Source organism: Lipotes vexillifer, unplaced genomic scaffold (assembly GCF_000442215.2).
Source record: "Lipotes vexillifer unplaced genomic scaffold, Lipotes_vexillifer_v1.1 scaffold479, whole genome shotgun sequence".
NCBI lineage: Eukaryota > Metazoa > Chordata > Mammalia > Artiodactyla > Lipotidae > Lipotes > Lipotes vexillifer.
The window spans coordinates 809613-824329 of NW_006796443.1; the positions used below are offsets into that span (position 1 = coordinate 809613).

General features: G+C 37.0%; 1 protein-coding gene across 2 annotated transcripts in view; it reads right to left on the reverse strand.

The window, feature by feature from the left end:
* The window catches only part of MTRF1 (mitochondrial translation release factor 1), a 51421-nt gene that overhangs the window by 29713 nt on the left and 6991 nt on the right, over positions 1 to 14717 (reverse strand). For both annotated transcript variants that reach the window (XM_007468608.1, XM_007468607.1), the window contains exons 3-6: positions 13765 to 13856; positions 11901 to 11982; positions 10681 to 10788; positions 1328 to 1500 (exon numbers count right to left, since the gene is read on the reverse strand). In XM_007468608.1, coding sequence (XP_007468670.1) covers positions 1328 to 1500; positions 10681 to 10788; positions 11901 to 11982; positions 13765 to 13856 — 455 coding nt within the window. The remainder of the gene's footprint in view (positions 1 to 1327; positions 1501 to 10680; positions 10789 to 11900; positions 11983 to 13764; positions 13857 to 14717) is intronic.

Consider the following 14717-nt stretch of genomic DNA (forward strand, 5'->3'; position numbering starts at 1 on the left):
AGAGATTACTTAGTAATTATAAAGGGAAAAATACACTTTCATAATGGAGGTATTTTTGCGGTCACCATCTTAACTAAATGCTCAAACCAGTCCTCACTAAGAGTGGGACAATATGATATTCTATGCCTTCTGATAAGATGCAACATGAATATAACTACACCTGAAAAGTATTCTTGCTCAAAATGTATAACCTGAATAGAATGGAACATTTAAATATAACTTTCAATACAACATAGAACATAAAGGAACAATTTAAAGAATATTATGAGGAAACAATCAGATAAATGCAGATGTGGAACATTCTATAAGGCAAATGGTTTAGACTATTCAAAAAGTCAATGTCATTAAAAGAAAAAAAAAGAAAGGTTGGAAGACTGGTTCCAGACTTAAAGAGATATAACAACCAACTGCAATGAGTGAAATTTGACGGGATCCTGGTTAAAAAAATTGCTGTAAAAATAAATTGTGATATTGTGGTTTATAATAATATATATTTGTCTTTGTCCAGTTCTCACCCTAAGTCCCTTTCAACCACACTTGAGTTTATGTTAATGAGGTGATATTTGGAAAGCCTCTAGATAACCACAGGACAGGGGCTGATCCTAGGGGAACCAACCACATGATTAGAGGGTTGGAACTTTCATCTCCACTGCACTCCCAACCTCCAGGGAGCGGAATCCCCAAAGCGCAATGATTTAACCAAACATGTCTATGTATGGAAGCCTCCATAAAAATCGCCAAAGCACAGGGTTCAGAGAGCTGCCAGGGCTGATGAACACATGAAGCTGCTGGAAGGGTAGCGAGCCTGGAGAGGGTACAGAAGCTCTGCACCTCTTCCCACATACTGTGTCCTATGCACTTCTTCCATCTGTCTATTCCTGAGTTGCATCTTTTGTAATTAGCCAGTAGTCTAGTAAGTAAACTGTTTTCCTGAGTTCTGTAAGCCACTTTAGTATTATTTAACCTAAGGAGGGGGTCATGGGAACCTCCAGATGGATAACCAGTTGATCAGAAACACAGAAGACAACCAGGTCTTGTGATTGGCCTCTGAAGCAGAAGGGGGAGGCTCTCTTGTGGGACTGAGTCTAGCCTGTAGGATCTGACGTCATCTCCAGGTAGATGGGGTCAGAACTGAGTTGAATTGTAGGACGGCCACATGCTGTCCACAGAGAACTGAAGAACTACTTTGTCGGGGGGTAATGAGCTCCACACATCTGGAGTGCAGAAGTACTCTGTGAGTATACAGAACACACAGGAGTTTTTCCTAGACAATAAAATTCTGGTTGATTTTCATAGATAATGGTATAGAGTTTAGGTAGGAGGTTACCTCATCTGGTTGAGGGAGGACAATAACCGACATCGTTCCCGTGTGAATACGCTGCATCCTTGACGACAGGCCCACCTCAGGAATTCGCTGAACTCGGTGAATCCCACCTTCATACTTCAAATGCTTATAGACATTGTCACCGGAAATTCGGGCGGCTGCATGATGTAGCCCACCTATGAAAAAATGTTCCAGCAATATTACTGAATTCTACTTTGAAAGGGATCAGGATCTTAGATGCCCTCAATGTAAGGCCTGGATGTGAGCATAGAGCCTGAGACGAGAACATAAGGTAGGTACAAAACTATATTTTCCCAATGTAAGTGAATTAATATATAAAAGGAAACATACCAAAATATTATTTATGGTTACCTCTGGAGAATAGAATAACAGCATGTTTTTCATTTTACTTTTTATACTTTTTTTGTTGCTAACTTTTATATAATGAACAAATTTCACTTTTACAAAAATAGTATTAGAAAAAAAGAATACTGGGGTGTTTTCTACATTGAACTATACCATGCAATCTTAGGCTAATTTGGTGCCATATATAAAGGACTATTCAGTAACATAGTAATTTGATAATGATGAATAATTCTATAGGATCTCTCAAGTTCTCAAGAATCTACTGAAATTTAGCTCTTGCTTATCTGTGGAGTGAGAAGATAAGCATAAAAAAATCTTAATGTCTAGGCTAGTTTCTTAATGACTATGTCTTTTAAAAATATTTTTATTACAAAATAATATACATGGAAAACCACATGAATGCAATGTATAGTTCAAGATCAAGAAAAAGAAATTTGTTGGACTTCTCTGGCAGTCCAGAGGTTAAGACTCTGCACTTCCACTGCAGGGGGCACAAGTTCGATCCCTGATCAGGGAACTAAGATCACACATGCCACACAGCCTGGCCACAAAAAAAAAAAAAAAAAAGAAATTAAAAGAATTTTTCAGGCACCCCCAAAGCCCTCTCACATGCCCCTTCCTAGTTACAATCCCCTCCCCTTCTCATGAATAACCATTATCCTTCTATTCCCTTCTTTATTATAACTTTATTATCTAATGTGCTGCCCTAGGTACTACAGTTTAGTCTTGTCCATTTAAAAAATTTGAAATGTCTTTCAAAGCTCTCAGTCTGTAAGTTCGTCATCCATCTCTGTTGTTTACTTCAAATTATCTGTTGAGGAACTAGGGCTATTGATCTACCGAAATTTCCCACGTTCTGTTCTTTTTTTAAATTATTTTTTTTTAATTTTTAATTTTTTTTTCTGGTCTCTGACTATAATTACTAATAGAAGGGCAATTACAGAAAATAGAAGGGCAATAAAAATGTGAAATATCACCACAGGGATGCAATCAGCAAAATCCGATGATCTATAGGACAAATAATCTAGTTCCCTTAACAAATGAATTGCAAGGAAAAAAATTAAAATTGAGGAGGTACCTGTGGATTACAAGAGATTTAAGAGACACATCAACGAACTGCAGCATAAGGAAGTTATTTAGGTTTCAGTTTGAACAAAAACTATACAAAAAAATTTATGAGACAGGGAAATGTGAACACTGACTGGATATTTGATTATACTAAGGAATTTTTTTTTTTGGTCTGATAATAGCAAAGTGACAATGTGTTTTTTTTTTTAATAAGTGCTTACCTTTATTTTTTTTTCACACACACACACACCGTATTTTATTCTTACAAGAGATAAACTGACACCAAGCATTGTAAATGGATGACCACAACAAAATCAACAATGACTGCAATTACCAAACACGAAACACACTCACACTATGTCATAATATTGACATTCAGTCCAGTAATCCTCCACTATAACAGCTCCTTTACTTTGCAATGATAATTGATTTGTATATTTTTTGCCTCTGAGTCCTTGTGTGATATATTTTTTTTATTCAAACAGAAAGTCACAAAAATTATAATGATCTTCATCAGTTCGCTCAGTCCCATGTAATTAATTTTTTTTCATCTTGATCTCTTGTTAGCACTTTTATGAATTCATCAGTTTTCCATTAGAGTTCTGAAAATGCTTATTCATTCAGTTCAGCAGTATAGTCAGTTACCAGAAACCTGTACTTGTCAGAGTCTTTTCCATGAATTACATGAAGATGAAACCCTTTTATAGGAACATTTTTGCAAAAGCATCAGAGTACACCCAGAACTGTCTGTAAATGACGAAAGACTTAAAAATGACCACGGTTAAAGATTGATGAAAGTTCATAATAATGCAGTTGACTAGGAAATTCAGTTATTTCTGAGATATACATTTTAAAGTAATAACTAGAATTATGACTTATAACATTACACCAGAACATATAAGATTTTTAGAAATTTCATGTAATGTCTGAAACATTTATGTTAACATATTTCCATACAAATAACCCAAAGAAAGTTTAGTATTAGTTGTTCTTTTAGTTTTTTTTTTTATACTGCAGGTTCTTATTAGTCATCAATTTTATACACATCAGTGTATACATGTCAATCCCAATCGCCCAGTTCATCACACCACCATCCCCACCCCACCACGGTTTTCCCCACTTGGTGTCCATATGTTTGTTCTCTACATCTGTGTCTCAACTTCTGCCCTGCAAACCAGTTCATCTGTACCATTTTTCTAGGTTCCACATACCTGCGTTAATATATGATGTTTGTTTTTCTCTTTCTGACTTACTTCACTCTGTATGACAGTCTCTAGATCCATCCACGTCTCAACAAATGACTCAATTTCGTTCCTTTTTATGGCTGAGTAATATTCCATTGTATGTACTACATCTTCTATACCCATTCATCTGTTGATGGGCATTTAGGTTGCTTCCATGACCTGGCTATTGTAAATAGTGCTGCAATGAACATTGGGGTCCATGTGACTTTTTGAATTATGGTTTCCTCTGGGTATATTCCCAGTAGTGGGATTGCTGGATCATATGGTAATTCTATTTTTCGTTTTTTAAGGAACCTCCATACTGTTCTCCATAGTGGCTGTATCAATTTACATTCCCACCAACAGTGCAAGAGGGTTCCCTTTTCTCCACACCCTCTCCAGCATTTGTTGTTTGTAGATTTTCTGATGATGCCCATTCTAACTGGTGTGAGGTGATACCTCACTGTAGTTTTGATTTGCGTTTCTCTAATAATTAGTGATGTTGAGCAGCTTTTCATGTGCTTCTTGGCCATCTGTATGTCTTCTTTGGAGAAATGTCTATTTAGGTCTTCTGCCCATTTTTGGATTGGGTTGTTTGTTTCTTTAATACTGAGCTGCATGAGCTGTTTATATATTTTGGAGATTAATCCTTTGTCCGTTGATTCGTTTGCAAATATTTTCTCCCATTCTGAGGGTTGTCTTTTTGTCTTGTTTATGGTTTCCTTCGCTGTGCAAAAGCTTTGAAGTTTCATTAGGTCCCATTTGTTTATTTTTGTTTTTATTTCCATTACTCTAGGAGGTGGATCAAAAAAGATCTTGCTGTGATTTATGTCAAAGAGTGTTCTTCCTATGTTTTCCTCTAAGAGTTTTATAGTGTCCGGTCTTACATTTAGGTCTCTAATCCATTTTGAGTTTATTTTTGTGTATGGTGTTAGGGAGTGTTCTAATTTCATTCTTTTACATGTAGCTGTCCAGTTTTCCCAGCACCACTTATTGAAGGGACTGTCTTTTCTCCATTGTATATCCTTGCCTCCTTTGTCATAGATTAGTTGACCATAGGTGCATGGGTTTATCTCTGGGCTTTCTATCTTGTTCCATTGATCTATGTTTCTGTTTTTGTGCCAGTACCATATTGTCTTGATTACTGTAGCTTTGTAGTATAGTCTGAAGTCAGGGAGTCTGATTCCTCCAGCTCTGTTTTTTTCCCTCAAGACTGCTTCGGCTATTCGGGGTCTTTTGTTTCTCCATACAAATTTTGAGATGATTTGTTCTAGTTCTGTAAAAAATGCCCTTGGTAATTTGATACAGATTGCATTGAATCTGTAGATTGCCTTGGGTAGTATAGTCATTTTCACAATATTGATTCTTCCAATCCAAGAACATGGTGTATCTCTCCATCTGTTGGTATCAACTTTAATTTCTTTCATCAGTGTCTTATAGTTTTCTGCCTACAGGTCTTTTGTCTCCCTAGGTAAGTTTATTCCTAGGTATTTTATTCTTTTTGTTGCCATGGTAAATGGGAGTGTTTCCATAATTTCTCTTTCATATTTTTCATCATTAGTGTATAGGAATGCAAGAGATTTCTGTGCATTAATTTTGTACCCTGCAACTTTACCAAATTCATTGATTAGCTCTAGTAATTTTCTGGTGGCATCTTTAGGATTCTCTATGTACAGTATCATATCATCTGCAAACAGTGACAGTTTTACATCTTTTTTACCAATTTGTATTCCTTTTATTTCTTTTTCTTCTCTGATTGCTGTGGCTAGGACTTCCAAAACTATGTTGAATAATAGTGTTGAGAGTGGACATCCTTGTCTCGTTCCTGATCTTAGAGGAAATGCTTTCAGTTTTTCACCACTGAGAATGATATTTGCTGTGGGTTTGTCGTATATGGCCTTTATTATGTTGAGGTAGGTTCCCTCTATGCCCAGTTTCTGGAGAGTTTTAACTTTTTTAAACAATTCTTTTTTTAAAAAAAAATTTATTTATTTATTTATTATTTACCTATTTTGGCTGTGCTGGGTCTTAGTTGCGGTACGTGGGATCTTTGCTGTGGCATGCATATGGGATCTAGTTCCCTGACCAGGGATTGAACCCAGGTCCCCTGCATTAGGAGCAAGGAGTCTTATCCACTGAACCACCAGGGAAGTCCCCCATGGTCTGGTTTTGCTGACTGTATACTCTTGGAGTGATTCAACCTGTTTTTCTGCCCTCTGTACTGGTTGCAATTGGGCAGCTGGATCCAGAAACTGGATCATCAGCTTGAGCTCCTTGGCCAGACAACAAGAGAGTTCCCACTGTAAGGTCTGGGCTACAGAGAAAAGCAATCACAGATCTCTTCAAGGACGCCAGGGCTCCCTTCACAAATTTATTTCTCAGAGTTGTGGTGAAATGTATGTCTTCTGTACACACAAAATTAACCACCACCTTACTTTAAGTGACCTCTCCCTGAATTCAACTGTTGAGCAGAGAATAACAAAACATATTTATAAACATTAATCTGTTGGAAGAGATGATGTAATAGATTTCATAGACTCCCTGTAACTTGAAAAATATTTCAATTCCTTAGGTACCAGGAATACAGAATAATAGTGTCAGACCTACACTACATATCAAGAGCCATCACCCTCCATTGCTTCCACAATGACTATCTTGTAATTATTTAGTTTCGATTATTTATGTAGTGGTTGAGTATTTCCCCTATCTGTCCCAAGGTCACAAAACTACAAGACTTTAAGTCATTTGATATATGAATTTTTGCATGAAAATGTATTTTTTTCCAATCTTAGCTTTTAGTGCTGTATCTCTGATTCTATTTCAATTAAACATTAAATATATATACATATAATTTTTTATAAATTTATTTATTTTATTTCTTTTTGGCTGTGTTGGGTCTTTGTTGCTGCGTGCGGGCTTTCTCTAGTTGTGGCAAGTGAGGGTTACTCTTCTCGTAGTGTGCGGGCTTCTCATTGCGGTAGCTTCTCTTGTTGTGGAACATGGGTTCTAGGCTCGCGGGCTTCAGTAGTTGTGGCACGTGGGCTCAGTAGTTGTGGATTGCAGGCTCTAGAGCGCAGGCTCAGTAGTTGTGATGCATGGGCTTAGTTGCTCTGTGGCATGTGGTATCTTCCCGGACCAGGGCTCAAACCCGTGTCCCCTGCATTGGCAGGTGGATTCTTAACCACTGTGCCACCAGGGAAGCCCATATATATACAATTTAATATACATACTTTATAGGGCAGGTATTTTTTCCTCTTTCTCTATCTTATTTATTTATTTTTTTGGCTGCGCCATGCAGCATGCAGGATCTTACTTCACTGACCAGGGATCAAACCCAGGCCCTGGCAGTGAAAGCGCCAAGTCCTAACCACTGGACAACCAGGGAATTCCTGAAAATTTTTTCTTTTTTAATAAAAGACCTTTCTTTGTGCTCACTTCGGCAGCACATATACTAAAATTGGAACGCTACAGAGAAGATTAGCATGACCCCTGCGCAAGGATGACCCACAAATTTGTGAAGCGTTCCATATTTTTTAACTAATAAGGACCTACTGTATAGCACAGGGAGCTCTACTGAATATTCTGTAATGGCCCATATGGGAAAAGAATATGAAAAGGAGTGGATATATGTGTATGTATAACTGATTCACTTTGCTGTACACCTGAAACTAACACAACATTGTAAATCCACTATACTGCAATAAAAATAAAAAATAAAATAAAATAAAAGGCCCTTTTATTTTCTAAAATGTCTTTATTTTATTTTGCTACTGAGTTAATGTATCTAAAAGAAAGATTTCCCAACCATTGTTTGGGCTGCTCTGGGCACCTGGAACAGAATCTCTCTTCCTGTTATTAAGTTCATCTCCCTTTCATTATTGAAAGTTGAATTCAAAATATATGTCTCAGCGATTACATTCTCTCTTTCATATGCTGCTGTTTCTCATTATATTCTTGAAACTCTCTCTTCTCCTGCTTCCAAAATATTATACTGTTCTCATCCTTTTTCCTGCTTCTCTGACCCCTCTTTTTCTTTTGCCAACTAGTTTATCTTTCTAAATATGGCCATTCTCCAACGTTTGGTATCCTGAATATTCCCTCTCTATAAACTCTCCCTCACTTATTCTCTCTCAGTATCAGACATTATCTCTGTGCTAACAGCTATCAAATCTCTCTCCTCAATTCTATTCTCACCAAAGCTGTGGTTACACGACTTCAGCATTTACTGGATATTTCTAAAGGGACGCTCACTATAACAACACATATAATAATTCAAAAACAACTTTCACTGTTCTGCCCAAATGGAGACTGCCTTCCAATTTCTATTCCATTCAATGGCATGAATGAATATCACAATCTTCCCAGCTAGAAAGATTAGATCCCTGTGGCTCATCTCCTTTGTATCAGAATAAACTAATGGGATGTAGTGTGGTTCTGGATCAGACAGACTTAAATCTTATCCCAGGACTGCCATTACTTATTGTGTGATCTTGGATTAGTTACTTACTCTCTGAGCCTAGATCTTCATCTGTAAAATGGGATTAACAATACTCAGGGTTGTGGAGATCAAACAACACATACTGCATGCAGGACATAGTGGGCAAGCAATAGATCCTCTTGTCAGTTACAAATTTTGCTCATTCTTCATCTGAAGCTCTCTCATATGTGTCCCTACTCCCAGTTCTAACTCTTAGTCATACCTGGATTACTCTAATAACCTCTCTGCCATCTGCCTTAAATCTAGCCTCTTCAGTCCATCTTTCACACTGCTGTCAAAATAATCTTCTAAAAACAAACTTATGGTTGCCAAAGCGGAAAGGAGAGTGGGAGGAGGGATAACTTAGGAGGTTGGGATTAACATATACACACTACTATATAGAAAATAGATATCCAACAAGGACCTACTGTATAGCATAGGGAACTATGCTCAATATTCTGTAATAACCTATAAGGGAAAAGAATCTGAAAAGGAATACACACACACACACACACACACACACACACACACACACATAACTGAATCACTGTGCTGTACACCTGAAACTAACACCATATTGTAAGTCATCTATACTTCAATAAAGAAAGAAAAAAAGAATCTTCTTAAAATATATATCAATCAGATAATATTCTTATTAACAAAATCTTCAACAGCTCCCTAACAATCAAGGCCTGTTCAGCTTTAATGTCTGCTCAAAATCTACTCTTTTGAACCTATTTCCTCTCACTTCTCATCACAAATATCCTCTGGTTTAACTGGCTTCCTCACTTCTACACACACATCAAGATCTTTCCCACCACCATGCTGTTGCTCAAATTGGTCCTTCCCTCTGCTCCTGTTGGTCTTCCCTTTGAAACCATGCACCTCAGATGTGCTGGGACTTGAACCCAGCCTAAACCCTGATTGGGACTTGAACCCACATGGCTAGGACTCAAACCCGGCCGAAACCCACAGTCTTCCAACTGAGATCACACACCTGGTTTTAGGACTTAATGAAGCACAGGTTCTTGATGTCTCATCACAGAAAGAATTCAGTGAGAGGCAAAGTGATAGTAAGAAGTGGATTTATTTAGAGAGAAATACACTCCACAGATATAGTGTGGGCCATCTCAGGAGGTGAGAGCAGCACCAGGGTATGGGGCTGTCAGTTTTTAAGGGGTGGGTAACTTCATAGGCTAATGAGTGGGAGGAGTATTCCAGCTATTTTGGGAAGAGGGTGGGGATTTCTGGGAATTGGGCCACTGCCCAATTTTTCATCCTTATGGTTGGCCTTGGCACTGTCATGGCGCCAGTCAGTGTGTCATTTAGCTTGCTGATGTATTACAATGAGCATATACTGAGGCTCAAGGTCTAGTGGAAGTCAACTTGTCCACCATCTTGGACCCATTTGGTTCTAGTCAGTTTATGTCATGTCCTCAGGCTATGTCATTCTTTGAAAGTTGTGCCCTGCCCCCTTCCCTCCTGTTTCACCTTTCCTAACCACTGGCTGTATTTCAAATCCATATGAAGCACAACCTTACTTATGCTCTATACTTGTTTTCATTTCCCTCGATTGTTTAACTTACGTGAATCCTCTTTCCCCACTTTGATAATTTGTGGGTTATTATTCATGGGCCCTCTTTCTACTATAGTGTATCTTTGTGCAACCAAGCAGACAAAAACTTCCAGATGGATTAAGAGAATCGAACAAAAAAGAATTACTATCAGATGTTCTGATTTAACATACTTGAGTATTTAAAAGTTTAAAGACTCACATTGGTTCTTATTGTTTATGTTGTCTAAGTTTTTATCAGCCCAACTAGGGTGGGAGCTTCTTGAAAATAAAGACAAATGACTAACTTTTTCTGCATTCCCATAAACCTCCAACACATCATTAGTACTTTAGAGTAAAAACCTTAATACATCTTGGCTTTGAACAACAGAGCAATGATTTTTCAGACAAGGCATAAATCAACCCTCCACAGGGAACGTTTCTCTAATTCAGATATTCCTTCCTAGGAGGATACTTCCTTCCCTCCCACTCTCTTCTCCCATAGTAAGAATTCTACTATAGTAAGCCACTGTGATTGATGAGCCCATGTCACAGTATTTAGTAGATATAGGTCAAATGTTTTAAAAAATGGGACAACATGGTTCTAATCAATATCAGAAGAAAAACAACTTCCAGCATCATCTATGGACAAATCCTCAAACACACCTACCATAATCAGCTGGTGTATAATTCAGAAGTTCAAATTTCCAGTGTTTGTAGCTTGAATAATTCTGATACATATCAAATATTTCCCGGGTAAACTGTTGGCAGATATCACCTAAGAGAAAATATAAAAATATTCAGTCAGCACACATTTCTCCAAAGAAGACATATAGATGGCCAGTAGGCACACGAAAAGATGCCCAACATTGCTAATTATTAGAGAAATGCAAATCAAAACTACAATGAGGTATCACCTCACACTGCTCAGAATGGCCATCATCAAAAAGTCTACAAACAATAAATGCTGGAGAGGGTGTGGAGAAATGGGAACCCTCCTGCACTGTTGGTGGGAATGTAAATTGGTGCAGACACTCTGGAAAACAGTATGGAGGTTCCTTCAAAAACTAAAAATAGAGTTGCCATATGACCCAGCAATCCCATTCTTGGGCATATATCTGAAGCAAACTCTAATAAGAAAAGATACATGCACCCCAATGTTCATAGCAGCACTATTTACAATAGCCAAAACATGGAAGCAACCTAAATGTCCATCAACAGAGGAATGGACAAAGATGTGGTACATATATACAATGGAATACCACTCAGTCATAAAAAAGAATGAAATAATGGCATTTGCAGCAACATGGATGGACCTAGAGATTATCATACTAAGTGAAGTAAGTCAGAAAGAGAAAGACAAGCACCATATGATATCACTTGCATGTGGAATCTAAAATATGACACAAATGAACTTATTTACAAAACAGAAACAGACTCACACACATAGAAATCAAACTTATGGTTACCAAAGGGAATAGGGGGTGGGGAGGGATAAATTAGGAGTTTGGGATTAGCAGATACAAACTACTACATATAAAATAGATAAACAACAAGGTCCTACTGTATAGCACAGTAGGATAGAAAATATTCAATATCCTGTAATAAACCAAAATAAAAAGAATATGAAAAAAATATACATTTATAACTGACTCACTCTGCTGTACACCAGAAACACAGCATTGTAAATCAACTATACTTCAATAAAAAATTTTTTAAAAATCAACACAAATTTCTTAGAGAGTCCTCCTTAAGTAAAAACCCCTTAGGAGTTGAGAAATGACTACTTCCGAAGTGAAACACATTTAACAGACTTTTAAAGTTATAGTGTGTCATATCAAGGTAACATTTAAATATTTTTAAGATCATTTATGATAAAATTATTTTGACCTCCAGTAGTTCTTCCAGATGTCACCTCTAAAATAACATCATTTTTGTCATATTTCTCCTTTGGCACTAGACTCTGGAGAAGCTGAAAAAGAAAAAAAAATCAGTATTAGTGTGTATATTTTCCATGGTATACTGCTATTCCTTGAACTTAGATAAAAGACCCCCCAATACTAAAAAATCAGTAATTAACAAAATCATAGAGCATCTCAAAGAGGTCTGGTCCTAAAATGCTTTAATAAGTAGACCTAATTAGGCCTAAAATAAATGATGATTCATGTTAACAATGAAGTTACTTGTTGGCATATTTTCTACAATGCTATCAAATTATCTTAATTTTCTAAAATGCAAAAGTTTAGATCAAAGTCCAGTGTTCCATTCAATTTTCTTCAAATTTTGCTTCTGATTAGTCTTGAACAGTACCTTCTTTCATCTAATGAAAGAAGTAAGCTCTGAAAGTCTTCATTTGGAGAAAATGAGGACTTTTAACATATGATTATATATTCTCTCCCACAATAAATGACAGTGGACGGACACCAGGCCATGCCCTATCTTCTCAGCAGAGTTGCTGTTTAAAGAGTAGATTGAGAATTCCCAAGGTAAGGCTCAAATAGTTTCTCAGTGTGACAAGAAAAAAAGGGGCTTTCTAATAAAGAAAGCAACCAACTTACCTCTTAGGAAGGAAAGGGGAGCAACTTTATTATTACTAAAAGGTCTTTCAAATCAAACTGAAAGTATCTATGTGTCATGATTCCCCCTACTGACAATTTTTGAAATAGTCCATCTCTGCTAGAAATGATATAGCCTGCAGGAGAGAATAATAGACTAAGAGTCAGACGTCCTACATCTGCTTTTGACTAGCTGTTTAAATCAGTGAAAACAATAACTGATACCTCCATCCTCATCCTCAAAAAGTCCCTCTAGAGATTATCATACTAAGTGAAGCAAGCCAGACAGAGAAAGACAAATATCATATGATACTGCTTGTATGTGGAATCTAAAAAAAAAAAGATACAAATGAACTTATTTACAAAACAGAAAGACTCACAGACATAGAAAACAAACATATGGTTACCAAAGGGAAAAGGGGTTTGGGATTAACATACATCCACTACCATATATAAAATATATAACCAACAAGGACCTACTGTATAGCACAGGGAATTATACTGAAGATTTTGTAACAACCTATAAGGGAAAAGAATCTGACAAAGAAGATATATGTATATCTGAATCACTGTGCTGTACACCTGAAACTAACATAACATTGTAAATCAACTATACTTCAAGGAAAAAAAAGTCTCTCTACTGGATTCCCAGGGTAGGGAAGACTGAAGGTAGGAGGATGGCAAATATGACAAAGGGGAACATAGTACATAGCACTGTATTTTCATTTTCTTGTAGACAAGCCATCCATTGAGCTAGAAGGGACTAAAGACTTGTATTAACCCACTGTCTCTATGCCCTTGGATTCATTCCATTCTAGCCTGAATGCAAATTTTCAATCCTTAATTAACCCAGTTACCATGTACCACTCCCTCTTTCTAAGACTTAAAACCCCCTGACTCTTCTCCATGTTGAAGTAAATTTCTTCAATAGCATGTGTTCCCTTGTCTGGTAACTTAATAGATTCAGCTTTGGAATACTTTTGTCTGGGGGCGGGGTGGTTTCCTTCCTTGCCAACACAATCTCTTCAATCTCATTCTGTAGTAAATGACAGCACTAAACCCAATATTATCAATCATCATAAGAGAAGACTCAATCAACTGGCGTTTGGAAAACACTTTGAGCAGCAAAACATAGTCTAGCAAGAATAGTGTTCCTTTACATTAACATTGCTGAGATTAGTTTACCTCTTAAAACATACCTCACTGTATAACATGTTGATTTTCTGAAGAATGGTTTGCCTCTCTTCCAAAGCAAGTTCTTGTAACTGCTTTTCATCTTGATTATTTAGACCTACAAACCATCGACAGAAATAATGGTAAAAATGGTTAAATACTTACAAAGAAATTCTTAAATAGCTATCTAATCTCTACCTACTAGGTTTTATTTCAGTTGTGAAGGCAAGGGATTATACAAAATAACAGAATAGTTAGAGAATGTAAAGTAAGTATTTGCTAAGTGTGTCCAAAAAACTCAGTGTGAAAACAAGTACGATCCTGCCCCAAGGAGCTGGTGATTTGAATGTCTATAAGTAATTATAGAAATCAGTGATAAATCAAACAGGTTTAAAAAGGGACTGGCTAATTAAATGTAAACCCGAATAAGCTAAGTTTCAGGGTAAACTGGGGTGACCATTTCTTGTCTAAAGCTGGCAGCCATTACCCAGCACATTGTGAGTAATGTAGCATGGCTAGAACCTCCTCTTTATTTTTTTCAAGAGAAGTCAGAAATAAGACCTCTTAAAATTCTGAAACCTCTTGAAATTTTCACTTAGTAAACATTTTTTTAAAACACCACATGGGTCAAAAAACCACACGTCTTTGCAAGCCTCTGCTTTATGGAAAGAATGGTCATGTTCACATCATTTCAAAGCAGAAAGTTAAATCATGGAGCTCTAATAACACAAGCTATCAATGAGACAGTGGCCAAGTAGAGTGGATCCCATAACCTTTGACTCCGTTGCTTTAGATGCCCAGAGATTCCATTTGTCACTGGTGATGTGTGCTAGATGAGGTCGAAATTTTTAATTCTTAAAAATAAAGAAGAAAATAGAAATGAAGACTCATAAAGGAGAAGGCTCTTTAAAATTCTTTTCTAGTCATGAAAGTCATGGGGGTCTGGCGGGATTCTATGCCTCATTCCTGCTTTCAACAT